Here is an 18,033-nt window from a genome sequence, read left to right as displayed (position 1 = left end):
TCGTCAGACTGTCTAGTAATTCAGAAGTCTTTGTCTCGAACGTAGGTAATCTAGACGGAAAGTTTCAGGTCACTTAAAGATTACCTACTTACTAGACTTAGGTATCAAGTAAACCTTAAATTAATAAGGTGCTTACTTTACAAATACACATAAAACCTTTTTAGATTCGCATTCGAAGCGTTGAAAAATTGCGTCGACAGAGCTCGTCTAACGTTAATTGAGAAAATTAAACTATTACTAAGACCAATTTTCTCATTGGCGACCCGTCGCGCCTGAATCACTTGCCATCAAGTGGCAAGGCAAAAAAAAAACTAGAAATCGCTTGATTGATGGTCTTTCATCAAAGAAGATGCTCCTGCTATTAAGAAGTAAAAGTTAGCTTTTACTTAATAGCAGAAGGATTGGAATTGCAGAAAAGATTGGTCTGAGAGAGCTCTTTTTTAAACGTGAACTACAACACAATTTTACGTCTGATGTGGATCTATCAGATTGATTCCATCGAGAAGGATCATTCTTTACTACTGAAACAAATTGCATTTTAATCAAATACATTTTATTCGCAATTTATTACGCCATTATTCAATCAATTAATTAGGTAAGGAGCTCCTTGTACAAAAATCATTATACGGATTTAGGATAAAACTATTGTATCCCAATTAATTACATAAATCATTACTACTTTGTACAAAATGCATACACAATCATGTTGAAAAATCATTTAGTACTTTACATCTGATCTTGCAGCTATTTTACATATTTATATTTTATACATAATTCAGATATCAAATCGATAAAATTCATCTTTACATTTTTAATTCTTTTAAAAACTTATACCTAGAGATATCATGCATAAAAATTGAGACCATTTTCGGTGGGGTTGAGATTTAAAGCCTGCTTTAAATATCACAAAAACCGTGACGCCATTAAAAATATAATAAAATAATAAACTTTAACAAATCACCAAATGTTCACCAACCATGTTATTCAATTCAATATCAGTGTTTCAATCTGTGACAAAATAAGCCTTTTTTGTTTTTACTCACTAAATTACATACTTTTATTAATCAAGAAAACTTTTTAATTAACCAAATTTTTAGTACCACAGTATCCTACCTTAAAACCCCTGATTCCTGGACTTTTTATGGCGAAAAAATCATTGAATCTGGTACCTGTACAAACCTAATTAAATTTGACTTCATCGACATTGAAAAGGAAGTGAAATTAGAATCAGCAAATTAATTAAAATCTGGTAAAATCAGTCAAATATATAACCCTATTGATGTTTAGTGTTCGGCATCAAAACTCATTGGTCGGGCTCCAAGGAGTTTTAGAAAACAAGATGTTAAAATATAAAAACCTACTAAATCATCAAAAGAGTTATGTTTGAACTAAATCAACGAGGTTACTCATTAAGATAAATCAACACGATAGTTTAGTATTTATTACAACAATTGTTTTGATCACAAAAGGTGCATGCATAATCAAAACAAAACGATAAGTTCGCTTTTGCAAAAGAAGCAATGATTGTAATAATCGTAAAGATAGAAAAGGCAGAAGAAAGAAGTGAGAAGAAGATAGAAGAAAGGAATGCTGATGAAGTCAAACTCAAATAACCAACTAAAGAAATATCTGAACTTTTGTCAATACCAAACTGTGGGACTAAAAAAATAGTTGAAATGTTTTAACCCATAATTTATATGGGTTCTTTCTTTTTGGTAGCGAATCTGTAAATTTTAGCGCCTTATGTTTATTTTAAGGTATTCAAAAGTTAGTCAAAATGTTCTTTATGGTGGCAAAACATTTCAGCGCCTGACTGTGTAAAATTGTGTATGTTCTAATTCTAAATATCTCTAAATCTGCTCAGATCCATCGCTGGTATGACGGAACTGTCGCACGGAACTGGTTCGTTTCTGAAAAATAAACAAATTCGTACTTACCCTTTTTCTAAAATAATTATTGGACCTTAATATAGGTACAGTCACAGCACATTAGACTTTACGCACCTAACTAATTAATAAATATCTACGTGCTACACTTACCTTGATTATGCTATCATAGTCCGTACAAACGTTTCAATTTAATTAATTATTAAAATATAATCGTCTTCAAGTTGTTTCTGCTATTTGTTTGTGCAATATTTCTAAAAAATATACTGAACATCAAATAAACCGCACCTTCCGTGACGCGAACTTTAAAGATTTTCTTCTGACACAGTCATGGTACCCCTAACAATATTGGTGTTTAAATTTGAAAACCCAATAAATATCCTTAAAGAAAAACACATTTAATTTCTTAATAAATGATTAATATATACCATAAATGTAACTTGAAAAAAGACCTCACTTTGGGCTCACCTCTGGGATCAATTAGACCAAATTGTATGGTTATAAAACCAAATAATGATCACACGTATCCTCTTTAACAGATGGATAGCGATTAATCCCAATTTAACAGTTTAATAGCCATAGAAGTTGGCTCAAGCGTAACTACCAATTTTTTGAAGAAGTGACTCTGATGATCTTTCTAAAGACACATTTTTGGGGTAAAAACCTTTCCTCTAATGAAATGAAGTTTAGAACTAGTTACGCTATTAAATGGTGCCAATATTGGTGGGTGATGCATTCGTTTGAAAGTGCTTTTCGCGAGAGGTGCGATTTATTTGATGTCGAGTGTATATCAAACTCGTGCTTACCCTGGAAGATCAGCTCTGATGAAAGCGTTTGGTGGTTGGGCCAAGAGTTCGATGCCGTCGCGGTTATCACAAATGATCCTCGCTAGGGTCACCTTCTTTATCTCTGCCAGTTGGTCTGGAATAGATCAAGTTAATTTAAGAGAAACAACCAATCAACCCAATCAATTGACATATTTTTCCAAGTCAGATTCCCTCATAGATTTTGAATAAAGGATCCATTTTTTTAAGTAAATTTTTCTCTAAAGGCGTTAAATCATTTTATTTCTATTTTACACACATAGAGTTAAATTAAACTTCATATTTGCCAAAAGAGTTACAAAAAGAAAAAAAATTTAGATGCAGTTAAATCATGATGAGTATTAATCATGAGACCAAAGTATCAGAAAATAGCTATGATCTTAACAATACGCAGAAACACTTACATGGACTAAAAGCCCCAGGGTTGACATCAGGTCCGTTTTCGTAGAAGTACCTGTCCCCTCTCTTGATCTTGGAGAACTGGTCGGCCAGGATGTTCGAGAAGGTGACGCCCACCACTCCGCCGCCGACGGCTTCTTCTAGAAGACCGCCTACCCACAGGTCGATGTCATCGGGGCTTTGGTAGACTGATCCTAGACGTTGGGCAGTCTGGAACCATGAGGAGCAAATGTTATCGCGCGTGCAACTGTACCAAAATACCAGAAAATCAAATAAAGAAGAAAGGACGAAAGTCGTAAAGAATCAACTTTGTATAATACTTGCATCAGTATACCAGAATCAGCACTCCCTTCGTTGGTAGAACAAGAGAAGAGGTCAGATGGGCCAGATAACAAGGGTCATCTAAATACCGCTTGCTATTTATTAGTGCGTCTAAAGATGATTACTCTAAGGATAAGAAAGTTATTACCAAAAACTGCTGAAACGCCAAAAGTCAACGGCTAGGACCGGTCCTGTTCAATACCTTCTAAATACTTTGGCTTACGTCCTGCGTGATGGTTGAAGCCCACAAGGCCTCCATGGATTTCTTCAACGATCGGTCCTGTGCTGCCTGCGACCTTTACTAGATCGTCGAATGCTCTTCAAATGTCGTTGAATGTGAACTGATGAAGGCCTTCTCCAAATATTTCCACAACGACTGGTCCTGTGCTGCCCGTGACCTTTACTAGATCGTCGGTCCACTAAGTTAGACATTAAGTAATTATCTTACATTGGGCGTGAACTGGTTGAAGTCCACAATAGGCTCCAAGCCCACGAGCCGTCGGTAGGAGTTGTAGGGCCGCACGCCGTAGTCGCGCCCGCGTTGGATGTTGATGGACACCAGGTCCAGCCCGAACGGGTTTCAGCCAAATGATGTCTACTGCTGGAGAAAGACTTTCCCCAAGGATTTCCACAACGACCGAATCTACGCTGGTCCCATCCAGGTGCTTCCTGCGACCTTTACTGGATAGTTCGTCCACCGAGTGGGAGGTCTGGATGTTGATGGACGGTATGCAAAACACACGCCTTCCCCTCAGTAAGTAGCTAAGAAGTTTCTCCTCTAGTTCAGGGAAAAAGCATAAAACCTCGTCAATTGTCTTACATTGGGTGTGAACTGGTTGAAGTCCACAATAGGCTCCAAGCCCACGAGCCGTCGGTAGGCGTTGTAGGGCCGCACGCCGTAGTCGCGCCCGCGCTGAATATTGATGGAAGGTATAAAAAACACACGCCTTTCCCTTCAGTATCTAGATAAAGGGTTTCTCCACCATTTCAGAAAAAAGACATGAATGCTCTTCAACGGTCTTACGTTGGGCGTGAACTGGTTGAAGTCCACTATAGGGTCCAGGCCCACGAGTCTTCGGTAGGCGTTGTAGGGCCGCACGCCGTAGTCGCGCCCGCGCTGGATGTTGATACAATACACACGCCTTCTCCTCAGCAAGTATCTAAGGAGTTTCTCCTCTAGTTCAGAGGAAAATCGTAAATACTCGTCAATGAGGGCTATCGTTTTTATACTTAACAGTTGGCACCCCTGGCGATTGACAGAACCATACTCTACAGTGGCGCCATCTTAATGAGTGCAAATGCGATAATCCTCCTACCACTTTAGCGCTCACAAGTTGGCGCCACTGTCTTCGCTACTAGCAAGTGACAGGACCTTACTCTACAGTGGCGCTAACTGGTGAGCGCTAAAACGATAGCCCTCATTGTCTTACGTTGGGCGTGAACTGGTTGAAGTCCACAATGGGGTCCAGGCCCACGAGCCGTCGGTAGGAGTTGTAGGGCCGCACGCCGTAGTCCCGCCCGCGCTAGATGTTGATGGACACCAGGTCCAGCCCGAACGTATTTCAGCCAAATGATATCCACTGCTGGACAAAGACCACTCCCAAGGATTTCTAGTAGAAGAAAACACTGCTAGACAATGGCCTCCCCTAAGAATGTTCATAACGACCGATCCTGTGCTGCCCGCATGCTTCGCGCAACCTCCATTATATCGTCGGTCCACTGAGTGGGAGACCCCGAGACTGGCCATGGAGTCTCGACTCGGTCTCGGAAAGCCTATCTACATTAGCTGATTGTCTTACATTGGGCGTGAACTGGTTGAAGTCCACAATAGGCTCTAAGCCCACAAGTCGACGATAGGCGTTGTAGGGCCGCACGCCGTAGTCGCGCCCGCGCTGAATGTTGATGGACGCCAGGTCCAGCCCGAACGGGTTGCCGCCGTGAAACAGGTAGCGGGTCAACTAAGGGAAGTTAGGACGAATTAAAACAAGTTTACAACTATGGTTTACAACCTAAGTACCTAGATTATGCCATTTTATAGTGATCCATTAGGTTAATAAAGCTTTGTTTGTCACCTGTCATCCGCTTTGCAATGGAGAGAAGTCGAACCCTAGCTTCGAACTCCTCCTGTTCTTCTGAATAATTTCGTTGCGGGTCCAATGACAGTTTAACTTTCCCCCGGGACAAACTTGAACTTCATTGGTTAGGTTTTCATAGCGATCAAGCTGTAGATCCTACTGGCTACACAGGAGTTGCAGCGGTGGGAATGAGAGGTGGGAATAGTCCCGTATAGCGATACATTACATATTGTATAAGTGAATTTACTGTTGTGACAAAATTCCAAGAAAAGTGATCAAATGGTCTTTGCAGAAAGTTTTTACGGAAAGAAAAGTTATGAAAATTGCACAATTTTTTTAACTTCGCGAGTCTGATACTAGTTCGCGCATTTCATGAATGTAAATGGCAATGCCAGATTTTGTATGGAAAGTGGCGTCTTTTTTTTTCGCGCGGCCATCGACCAAACTTTGTTTTTTGATTACAAAATAGTGTAATAAACCAAACTTACTATGGCATGTATACCTCTAAACTCAGTCTGAACTGAGTTACGAGCATTAGAAGTTTGATGATTTTCATACTAGATTTGCTTTTTGTGCGCAAGTTTTGTAAGAAATTGCAACAAAATATTGCGCTATTTTTTTATTGCGCTGATTCTGCTCCATACTGATGTCTGGAGCCTTTAATGGATGGTGTTGTTTGTTTACACATACAATGTCACTATTTTGTTGCAATTTCTTACAAAACTTTGCGTGCAAAAAGCAAATCTAGTATGAAAATCATCAAACTTCTAATGCTCGTAACTCAGTTCAGACTGAGTTTAGAGGTATACATGTCATAGTAAGTTTGGTTTATTACACTATTTTGTAATCAAAAAACAAAGTTTGGTCGATGGCCGCGCGAAAAAAAAAAGACGCCAATTTCCGGCATTGTCTTTTAGCAGACATACATGAGGGGACTAGACACAGCTATGTAGTTCTAAATAGGTAGGACTCACTCCTTCAGTGACAAATGGGTCCACGGACTGCATGGGCTGCCAGCTCAGACCAGCTATGAGGCGGTCGAAGAACGGCTTCAGACGCATGCGTGCCGGCTGAAACATCACCTCGGGGATCGAGATCGATTCGTAGATAGTACCTGTGCTGGTGCTAGGAATCCTGAGAAATTTAATTCAAAATCATCATCATCATCATCATTTCAGCTATAGGACGTCGACTGCTGAACATTTTCACAATGGCCGGTTTGTGGTGGTAATTCACAATGCAAAATAGGCTAAAATTTAAAATGGACTGCAGTAAATAGCGGTTCTAAAGATGATACAATTTTCACCCATGCTGCCCTAATTGTTTTGGAAATTAATGCTCAGAAATAGGCCCTAAGGAAGTAGGTAATAATGATAATTATTCTTTAACAACTCAAAAAAATCTGATATGTACTTTGTTTCAAGGGCGTGTTGTGCAAAGGAACAAATTAAACAGCACCCAATTGATAAACTAGGATACACCTGTATAGACGCTATAGAAGAAGGATGATACTCACATGATCTTCCCATCGACGACGGAATGGCCGAACCTCATAGCAGCAGTAGCGAATTCAGCCGATAGCGCTGGGTTCACGTGAGGGTCGTACAAGGAGGAGTAGCCTGGAGACGGGAGCAGACCAAACGCTTGGACTGCTTGAGGACCTGGTAAGAAGAAAGTAGTTGTAAACAAAATTGAATATTGAATCTTTTATGAAAAACACCAAACTAAAATCGAGAGCAGTGAATCCAATAAAGATAACTGACAACCTTGGAAAGAAACCACTGCACCTTCTGTATAGTCAGTCAGTAAGAAGATCAAGCGAATATGGTGCAGATTCTGCGAACATCCAGCCTCCCCAAGTCATCTAACCAGCATCCTCCATTTGCCTCTGGCAAATTTGAGGTCATTTTCCTACACTGGAGACTATCCAGGGCCCTAACATTGCTTACCTAACAGTAAAGGCAGCCATTCGCTATAGATGATGTTCTGGAACTCTGCCTGCGCGATTCTTCTGGCTTCCATGAAGATGCGTTCTTCATCCCACATGGGGTTGAGGCGGGCAAGCGCTCGAGCTATCCTATTGTGCTCACGTGTCCAGAGGGTATGTAGAACTGTGAGCGATATGATCTGGTTGCCGTGGTTGTCGCCTGGGAAATAGGAAAAATGTTTCCTCCTATACAATTGCCAGAAAAGTAAGTACCTTAAAAATCTTAAAATGTGAAACGTGTAACATCTAATTAATTATCTATGTTCTACAACCACATTACATTCGTACTAACCAGACTCAAAGCAAGCCGCTCCCTCCTTCAGCGTGAGGCACTCCTTCCTCTCGGTCAACGGAGGTAACTCCCGACCATAGTCATTGAACGTCTTCAGGAGCCCTCCTGAGCCGCGGAGTATCGCCAGCCTCTCATCAGAGCTCCCGTATATGTGCGACAAGTCGGGGAAGTGAGTGACGCCATTCATCTGTGGAAAACACAAGTCGCTATTGATCCCACACCCACCTTTATGTCAATTTTCATGAGCCCCCATAGATATTGAATTGATTGACGCATCAGGAATCTTTTCTGTTTGAAGAAGTACTTTTTTATTTAAAATAGCGAGAACATTGTTCAGGGGTTTTTCTACAAAAAGATTTACTATAAGAAGTAATAATTTAACAGCTAACTTGGTGATTTCATAAGACAAGTTTATTGAGAGACTTTGAAACCTCTGTTATTCGTATCGTATGTCATCTACAATCACTAGGACAAAATCAATGCCTATCAAGTTCACTTAAAGACTGCACTGCATCTAGAATTTCCTGAGAGCAAAACATCAGCTAAAATTCCAGCCCCACCTGCTTAGCGTAACCAACGGAGCAGTCGCTCGACGGCGCCATTGCGTTCGGACCATGTTCAGGCACTGCCAGTAGCGGAACTGCCCGTAGCAGTCGTCTTTAAAATCAAAGCCTACCATCAACACTTAAAGACCTCATAGCACTGCATCTAGAATTCTACCCACCTGCTTAGCATAACCAACGGAGCAGTCGCTCGACGGCGCCAATTGCGTTCGGACCATGTTCAGGCACTGATGTCGGAACTGGCCGTAGAAGTCGTCTTTTAGATGAAAGCCTACCATCATCACTTAAAGACCTCATAGCACTGCATCTAGAATTCTACCCACCTGCTTAGCATAACCAACGGAGCAGTCGCTAGACGGCGCCAATTGCGTTCGAACCATGTTCAGGCACTGGTGTCGGAACTGGCCGTAGAAGTCGTCTTTTAGATGAAAGCCTACCATCATCACTTAAAGACCTCATAACACTGCATCTAGAATTCTACCCACTTGCTTAGCATAACCAACGGAGCAGTCGCTCGACGGCGCTAGCTGCGTGCGGACCATGTTCAGGCACTGGTGTCGGAACTGACCGTAGAAGCTGTCTTTAAAATCAAAACTTATCATCATCATTTCAAGACCTAAGAGCAGGTCATTTAAAATTCCACTCCACCTGCTTAGCATAACCAACGGAGCAGTCGCTAGACGGCGCCAATTGCGTTCGGACCATGTTCAGGCACTGGTGTCGGAACTGGCCGTAGAAGTCGTCTTCGGGAGCGGCGGCGATGGGCGCACAGGCCCAGTGTTGCAACTCCGGCGGGAGGAACTGCTCGCCGTCGCCGGAGCAGCAGGAGATGGCGCTGCCGTTGCCTGGTGACAAGAAGTATATGGCAAACACTTGACAGTTCAATGCTAACCTTGTGAGGCTTGTTTGATAACTAGGTACGGTAAAATATAGGAAAGTTTTTATAGCTATTTTATAAGGGGGAAGCAAGCGATAAAAAGGTCTTTGCCTAGGCGCAGACTATCGATTTTTAGTCGGCCGATAGTTGAACCTGATTCTAATTTGTATGAAGAATCGGCCGATAGCAAATCGGTGTACATAGTGCGCGCACTTTTATACCATGTCTATACTGATTAATAGCCGGACCCAACTATCGGCCAACTAAAAGTCGTAGTCCAGTCATTATAGTAAGTTCACCTCGGAATTCGAGATACCCAGCTGTAAGTCTGTAAATACGTGTATATTGACACCCTAAAAGTTGTCTCAAAACCTACATATGGTAGGGTGTAAGCAACTATTAAATTTCAAGGTCAACGGTCACAAAAATCGGTTTTTTGCGCTTTTTTTAGAAATATCTCATTTCCTATGGGTTTTTTGCTATTTGTATTTATTATCAATATTGTAGAATACTAAATTCTCTACAAATTTTGTTTAAAAACTTTTTTTATACGGTGAACCGTTTTCGAGATAGAGGGTGGAGAGCGCGCGGTCACTGCATCACTTCAGGTCTACTTAAGCGGTTTAGATTTTTCATACAAAAGGATTTTCCCGCTAATTCCTGTGGGAATTTCGGGAATTCCTTGTTGTAACTAAGCTTTGAGTTTACTAAGGTACCTACATGCCAAATTTCAAGCGTCTAACTTCCGTTAAGCGTTTAGATTTTTCATAAAAAAGGATTTTCCTGCTAATTCCTGTTCCCGTGGGAATTCCTAAGTATACTATAACCTGCCCAGGTGTATGAAGAATAATTGTACCAAGTTTCGTTAAAATCCGTCGTGTAGTTTTTGTTTCTATAAGGAACATACAGACGGACAGAATTCTATACATGAAATATATTTTCAAAATAACTATCAGGGGGTGATTAGTGATCGATACTGATGCCAAAAATGCAATCAGTAAAATTTTTGTGTCTGTCTGTCCGTCTGTATGTTCCTTATAGAAACAAAAACTACTCGACGGATTTTAACGAAACTTGGTACAATTATTCTTCATACACCTGGGCAGGTTATAGTATACTTAGGAATTCCCACGGGAACAGGAATTAGCGGGAAAATCCTTTTGTATGAAAAATCTAAACGCTTAACGGAAGTTAGACGCTTGAAATTTGGCATGTAGGTACCTTAGTAAACTTAAAGCTTATTTACAACAAGTAATTACCGAAATTCCCACGGGAATTAGCGGGAAAATCCTTTTGTATGAAAAACCTAAACCACTTAAGTAGACCTGAAGTGATGCAGTGACCGCGCGCTCTCCGCCCTCTATCTCGAAAACGGTTCACCGTATAAAAAATTTTTTTAAACAAAATTTGTAGAGAATTTAGTATTCTACAATATTGATAATAAATACAAATAGCAAAAAACCCATAGGAAATGAGATATTTCCAAAAAAAGCGCAAAAAACCGATTTTTGTGACCTTTGACCTTAAAATTTAATAGTTGCTTACACCCTACCATATGTAGGTTTTGAGACAACTTTTAGGGTGTCAATATACAAGTATTTACAGACTTACAGCTGGGTATCTCGAATTCCGAGATTCTTACCTAATTTAAGCTTAAATGACTGGACTATCGGTGATCTGCGCCTAGGCTTTTTGTGATCGAAACTCACGCATCAATGTATATTTACTCAGTTCTACTTAAACGTAACCCTGCTGACTACTGCTGATACTTAGGAAGAACGGAGTACAGTGATCCTAGAGTTGCTGATTCAGCAAGATCAAGTGACTAGTAAAGTGACTACCCTAGGCCCATTTCTATATCCCTTCATTTGGCAAGACGTAAACTGTTTGATTTTTTCAATAAAATCTAGTTTAGACCTAATTGTTACTATCAAATAAAGTTAAGAAAAATAATTAAAAAAATATTTGGTTGGTATTTTCGCGAAAAACAATTGTTGCTTATTTACCACATTGCCAAATAGGGGTACTTATATAAGACATTGACATATATTATAGAATTAATTTTTTAATATGAAAATCATTAAAAAAGTCAATCGTATTTCATATTTTATGCATTAAACTATTTTTTGGCCATTTTCGCAAAGTCGACAACAACCTTTTTCTCCAACTTTTGATAGATGACTCATGTCATTATACTTCACTATCAATATGCCGAGCCAAGGTTGGCTTTTTATTATCTCTTTAGCTTCTGAAACTGGTATGTTACCGTTATCTGCTATAGTTGTTGACTTCAACGCAAGAAAACTGTGTTTATCATTTAAATCAGTTCAGTCACATAAGCGTGAAGACAGACAACACAGAGACAGACAGGAAATTCTTCCTCTCTCCTAAAATGCTGTGCCCGACAGAGTCCATAATTGCATCCAAAGTAATTAAGTACCATACCATCTCTGTAACATTATTCATGTAATACATGATTGATTTATTGGGTATTGACACTCTTTTGTATTGACAAAAAGATAAACCTATTTTGTTAGATGTTTGGCACTGTTGCTTCTAGGCAACATCGAGGTTCGGAAGCATGTCATGTATTAGAAAACACAGTTTCTACGCCAAATATTGCTTTATATGATTAGTTTGATTTATTATGAACAAAATTTAGACAAAACAAAAACAATTGGAGATCATAAAATAGTATAAAATCATAAAACTTCCGACTTTGTTACTCTGATTGCGCGTCATCTTGGTGTCTGACAGAAATATGAATATGAAATCACTCAAAACTCAGTCGACGACCGATTTACTAGTGTTTTGCTGAACTAAGCTTCGTAACAAAATCGAATGATTTGCACAAAATTTATTATTTGGTGCTGTAGAAATATTCAAAGTGGTTGTTGCTTAAAAGCATCACTGCCAAATGAAGGGATATAAATTGCGCCTTGTAAGCCAGACACTGATTTCATTGACATTATTGGTATTTCACAAAATATGAATCAACATGAACGGTTCAACGAGTTTTAATAGTTAATGTGCTATTTAAAGATGCAGTATAAGAAAGTGTGTAAGTGTAAAGATTTCCTACTTTCGAATTTACATAACTTACCAACGAGTTATTGAGCCGATGTCTCAAACTGGGCCCATTAATCTCGATCATACGATTTCCTTGTGTAATTTGCAACTTGTCGACTTTTCTTGGAAATTATTTCAAGTATTCTTGTTTTCTCCTGGCAGTTAGAATTTCTGCCTCTGCTATTTCACAAGGCGATTATTAAATCATACTTATAAGCGATTAGATACAAGCAAACGGTTTTATAATCTATCTCGCATAGTAAAGCATGCCAGTTAACCACAAACGTTTCATCAGAAAATTGCAGCTGTAAGTCGAATTTACGATAGGTCTTAATTTCCATATAATTACGGTACTTAGAAATATGGGACGTCGTTACCAGCCTTTAGTTGTGAATTATGAGGGAAATTTTATTATTTGCCAACAGTGAAGACTATTTTATAAGAAAATATCAAATAAATCAATGATCCTTTGATACTTCATTTAGAAAAAAAATTAAACGCTCTAAAATAAAATGTGCTTTAAATTATAAATTAAGAGCTTAATGAAGATATGACAGGAAATCATGGCTAGCTATTATTTGCTCAAAAGAGCTTGTTTAATTTTAACCACAATGGGGCAGCTTTTAGCCTGCATGCTATTTAAAAGCCTGAGCCCTAGGTTCCTGTGGGGTTTCATATTCAAAGGAACTGCCTTTGAGCTTACCAATAGTAAAGACGACTCCAGAGGTGGTGTCATGCGCGAACTGTCCGTCATGAACATCAAGTCGTGTGTAGGGCTCGGGCCTCGGATGGAGGGGACGTCCAGAATCAGGGCATTGCCGACGGTGGAAGAGGCGCAGGTTTCTATGGGATTTGATTTGGATTGTCTCGAAGCGCTGGTAGGGCCCACAAGATAAGGAGACATGTAAAGACTAAGTGTCCCATAAAGGCTACCTTTTCTTTTTTATTATCTATACTAATATTATAAATACGAAAGTAACTCTGTGTGTCTGTCTGTCTGTCTCTCTTTCACGCCTAAACCACTGAACCGATTTTGATGAAATTTGGCATAGAGATAGTTTGAGTGCCGGGATAGGACATAGAATAGTTTTCATCCCGGTTTTTGAAACAGGGACGCGCGCGATAATGTTTTTCTGTGACAGACAAAATTCCACGCGGGCGTAGCCGCGGTCGGAAAGCTAGTTTACTATATTTTGACGTTCATAAGTGCTACTTGTGGTCTAAACTGAATAAATATTTTTGATTCCATGGTCAAAAGTAGCTGTAGAGCTTACCGATAGTCAAGATGACTCCAGACGTGGTGGCGTGTGAGATATAAAATCTGAACTGCGGTTGTATGGAGGGATCGGGTGAGAAGAGTCCAGGATCAGGGCGTTTCAGACGGTATGGCCCAGGTTCCTATGGGATTCATCTTCAGAAGCAGTTATAAAGCTTACCGATAGTGAAGACGACTCCAGAAGTGGTGTCGTGTGCGATGAACTGTCCGAACTGCATGAACATCAAGTTGTGTGTTGGACTCGGGTGGGGAGCGTCCAAGATCAAAGCGTTGCTGACTAGTCGCGGGCTGGGCAGCGGGAGGCCGGTGGAAGACGCGCGCATGGCCCAGGTTCCTATGGGATTTAATTAATTCTGAATTACCAGCAGGCTTGAAACAATTGCCATTGCATTGCACTTTATAAAACGACTTTTATATCAAGCTGAGAAGATGTCTGGTAAGATAAAAATGAAGCAGAATGGCCTAATCTAAAGCTTAGAGACGAAACTGCATGGTGTAAACATGGTCTTTTTAATGCCACTTAAAATACTCTGCCTGATATCTCTCACGTCTTTTCTAAGCTCGCGTATCTTAATTGGTAGGCACAAATGCTTCTTCTTTGCCTTCTCCTCTAGAGGTGTGCTGGATGAGGATAGGAATAATACAAAGGACTGATTTTTTCTCACGCACCACTCACAGTATCTAAAACGAATTCTAAAACTTACCATCACTGTAATCCGGAGGCAGTAGCCTCTCATACCCTGAGTGCACGGCCCCCCAGCTTGGGTTTTTAGGGTTGTTGCAATCCCCCCCGATGCTGCGGTAACGGCTCGGTGGATTGGAGCACGTGGGGGGTGGTGGGCAGAATGGACCTGAAGAAGATTTACTCTTTATTAAAAGCGTATTCAAGTAGGTAGCAAAAAGTTTTAATTGACTTTAGAGTACTTATACAAACGGTATCTGTGTCACTCGCATCCAAATAGGATGGTGCTTTGTTTTTTTCGGACTGAGCGTGTCATGCACGGAGTTTCCCTACGTGATCGAATCAGAAATCAGGAGATCCGATCAAGAATCAAAGTAACATCAACAAGTGGAAAATTCAACACCCTGCACAACATTATTAAAAATCTCACACATTTGCAATACTTATCAAAATTAATAAAAGTAGTGTTTTAGACTAATTTACTTAGAATTCACATTTCATTAAAATCAAATTAGTGGCAAGATAATTATAGATTCATTATTCTGATAAGAATAAAGTCTTAGTTACCATCAGTATGCTCAGTGAATCCCAACGCCAGTTCATCGTCGGACAGCGCCTGGCGCGCCTTCAACTCCTGCGCAGCGAAGAGGTTCAGAAGCCCGCCGCGCCCCAGCTTGTCTGCTCGCTTGTCGTACGTCATCACTGACTGGAGATGGAGAGATAGGGTAGATTTTGCCACCAATCATTGCTTCAAATATAGGAACAACGTCCTAGTGATAGAGATGTCAGACAATGGATTATTGCTCGATACGCGTCGCCTTTGTCGTAATGGCTCCAGTGTAGATATACTGTGGATCATTTTAGAATAAGTAAATTGTTTTCAAAATTGACGCAAAAAACAGAGGCGACTTTGATAGCTTGACTTAATGCAATTAAAATCTAAACATGTATTTTCTTATCAAGAGATAGTAGATGATACTTTAAATCCTATTAAAACAAAAATCGTAAAAAGATAAAAACTACAAGCAGGCTAATTTAAGAAGAGGATAGGCACTAAGTATTATTATTATTTGTGTCCTTCTTGCCATGTGGTGCGCAAAACTCGAAGAGGTCTCGTTGACCACCACAGCATGATGCTAAACCAAACCCTCAGCTGTCGCGAGCCAAGCGGCCAGATTCTGCTTGCACTGTTGGTGGGCAGTCTTCACATCGCGCTCGTTAATGGAGGTAGCCTTGCGTCACTCTGCTCGAATTTTGTTGTGGTATCTTCTCTATAATTTGTGTCCTTCTTACCATGTGGTGCGCGAAGCTCGGAGAGGTCTCGTTGACTACTATATCCCCGTGGCGAGCCAGCAGCCCCTCGGCCCTGACTAACCAAGAAGCCAGCTTCTGCTTAGACTGGTGATGAGCAGTCTTCACGCCGGATGGAGGTTGCCTTGCGTGCTTTGTGCTCGGATTCCGTTGTAGTATCATCTTTATTATTTGTGTTCTTCTTACCATGTGGTGCGCGAAGCTCGGAGAAGTCTCGTTGACCACCACAGCATGATGATGATGCTAAGCCAAACCCTCAGCTGTCGCGAGCCAAGAGGCCAGCTTATGTTTGGACTGGTGATGAGCAGTCTTCACGTCGCGCTCGTTAATGGAGGTCGCCTTGCGTGCTTTGTGCTCGGATTCCGTTGTAGTATCATCTTTATTATTTGTGTTCTTCTTACCATGTGGTGCGCGAAGCTCGGAGAAGTCTCGTTGACTACTATAGCATGATGCTGAGCCAGCCCCTCGGCCCTGGCTAGCCAAGAAGCCAGCTTCTGCTTAGACTGGTGATGAGCAGTCTTCACGTCGGATGGAGGTTGCCTTGCTTGCTTTGTGCTAGGATTCTGTTGTGGTCTCCTGTATTTGTGTGCTTCTTACCATGTGGTGCGCGAAGCTCGGAGATGTCTCGTTGACAACTACAGCATGATGCTGAGCCAGCCCCTCGGCCCTGGCCAGCCAAGAAGCCAGCTTCTGCTTGGACTGGTGGTGGGCGGTCTTCACGTCGCGCTCGTTGATGGAGGTCGCCTTACGTGCTTTGTGCTCGGATTCCGCTGTGGTGTCAAAGTCAATTATTTGAGTTATTTCTTCAAGATATTTTTTTAAACTTTAAAGTTTGTTAGCAAAGAATGGTTTGGATTTCTACCCGACTGCGCCAGAAAGAGGGTTATTTGATTTTGTGAACGTGAAAATCGCTGATCAATCTTGGAATAAAGCTGAAGAAGTAGCTAAATATATAAAAACTATTCACTGTACAGGATTGTAGTAAAAGAAAATTTTTATTACCTACACAGAGATAATAACGTCTTTTTTAATACAGGTATTTGACGGCAATCATTCTTGATGTTAAGTAAAATGCATAGTACATACCTATGTATGCATGTAGGCACCATGACAGGCACCTGCCTGTCATGGTGACTACTCAGTCTAGTCATAGAACTACAGTAAATAACTAGCTAAAAAATGTATAAACTTGATTAATAAATTACTCCCAAAGTCAGTCTAGTTTGTAAACTACGAAAACGAAAAGAATAAACAAACTTAAATATTCCAAAACCTCACCAGCATGATGGCTTCCAGTGAAGCAACAGACGCCCAGCGCCTTGGTCCCTTGGAGATGGCACGCAGGGTTGTGCGAGGCAGGCCTGAGGTGGGCGGGACACTGGACCTTGGGCACACACCGCCCTTGGCGCGGGCAGACTGCGCAAGGAACCTCTGACTTGTGCACATGTGCTGGAATTTGGAGAAAATGGTCACACTATCTACATATTTCCTTACAGAAAAAAATCAAAAAACAACTTACTATTATTTTCATACTTTAATTTTTTCACAAAAATTAAACAATCTTGTCATAATTTTGAACTACGAGTAGTATTGCTCAAATAGAAGTTTTTTTTACGAAAAACAAGATATTAACGTCACTTAAGAAAATGCAGTAAAAACAAAAGCGATCTGCCAGAAAAGAAAATGGTTTTTTCACGACGGCCAGTACGTCAAATGAGGTCGCACATCAAAATAATTCAGTTTATTTTCGTGTTTTCATAAAAACTATCTTAGATTTAATTACACGACACTGGCCAGTACTAATACCGACTGACACAATAAGAAAAAAAGAAAAAAGTTTAATCCTATGAATCGCAAATAATAATGTACTGATTGATATTCGATAAAAAATTGCCTGAAGCACGAAAAGTTAGAAATGTAAGGTTTATGAAGAAATATTAATCAAGAATAATCGTTAAAAATAGGTACCTGTGTGAATGTTTATAGAACTGATTTTACTTTGACTGATATTGCTCAAGAAAACTATCAGGAGTAAGTAGTAGGCAGTTGTTTCTGAATGATATTTTATAAAAACATACCTACAATGAAGTAGGTAGGTATGTAACGTAAAATAAATATCATAAAAGCTAGCTTTTGTCAACTTCGCACTAAGTATCTAGCATTAATTTTGTAGTTCTACTAATCATCATATTTTCGTGATGTAGATAGGATGTCAGTTCTTGGAAATTTTATCACTTTTTTTATTTATTGTATGATAAATCTTTCTGAAATAAAACTGGGTACGTTACCTCCTTCACTGATGCTGACTCGACCTCGTACATTCCCATGTGCTTCACAAAAGATTACCACCGGGCACACCACCACGAGAGACATAAAAACACGCAAAATTATTTGTAACGGACTCATTTTTATTATTTAACTATTTAAATCCTATCTATCGTTATTCAAAATTATCTTTTTAGCATTATTTC

General features: G+C 40.1%; 1 protein-coding gene across 1 annotated transcript; it reads right to left on the bottom strand.

Annotated features, from left to right (window-relative positions):
* Nucleotides 1–536: 536 nt before the first annotated feature.
* On the bottom strand, nucleotides 537–18,033 carry LOC135077034 (chorion peroxidase). The gene is made up of 15 exons (XM_063971626.1): nucleotides 17,851–18,033; nucleotides 16,841–17,011; nucleotides 16,160–16,332; nucleotides 14,819–14,957; nucleotides 14,274–14,420; nucleotides 13,730–13,903; nucleotides 8,996–9,192; nucleotides 7,785–7,971; nucleotides 7,455–7,652; nucleotides 7,022–7,166; nucleotides 6,480–6,639; nucleotides 5,230–5,388; nucleotides 3,115–3,319; nucleotides 2,693–2,807; nucleotides 537–1,910 (listed from the first exon to the last, which is right to left on the bottom strand). Exons 1-15 carry the CDS (start codon nucleotides 17,966–17,968, stop codon nucleotides 1,841–1,843), a joined length of 2,358 nt encoding a protein of 785 aa, XP_063827696.1. The 5' UTR covers nucleotides 17,969–18,033; the 3' UTR covers nucleotides 537–1,840.

This window comes from Ostrinia nubilalis, chromosome 12, assembly GCF_963855985.1.
Source record: "Ostrinia nubilalis chromosome 12, ilOstNubi1.1, whole genome shotgun sequence".
Classification (NCBI taxonomy): Eukaryota; Metazoa; Arthropoda; class Insecta; order Lepidoptera; family Crambidae; genus Ostrinia; species Ostrinia nubilalis.
The sequence above is the reverse complement of the archived record's forward strand: the minus strand, read 5'-3'. Positions and strand labels throughout refer to the sequence as shown.

Excerpts from the sequence above, each read along its gene's own strand:
- LOC135077034 (XM_063971626.1), bottom strand. The coding sequence starts at position 17,968 with ATGAGTCCGTTACAAATAATTTTGCGTGTTTTTATGTCTCTCGTGGTG. Across the intron at positions 14,421-14,818 it reads ATTCACTGAGCATACTGATG|GTCCATTCTGCCCACCACCC; the intron begins GTAACTAAGACT and ends AATCTTCTTCAG. Across the intron at positions 7,653-7,784 it reads AGCGGCTTGCTTTGAGTCTG|GCGACAACCACGGCAACCAG; the intron begins GTTAGTACGAAT and ends CCTATTTCCCAG.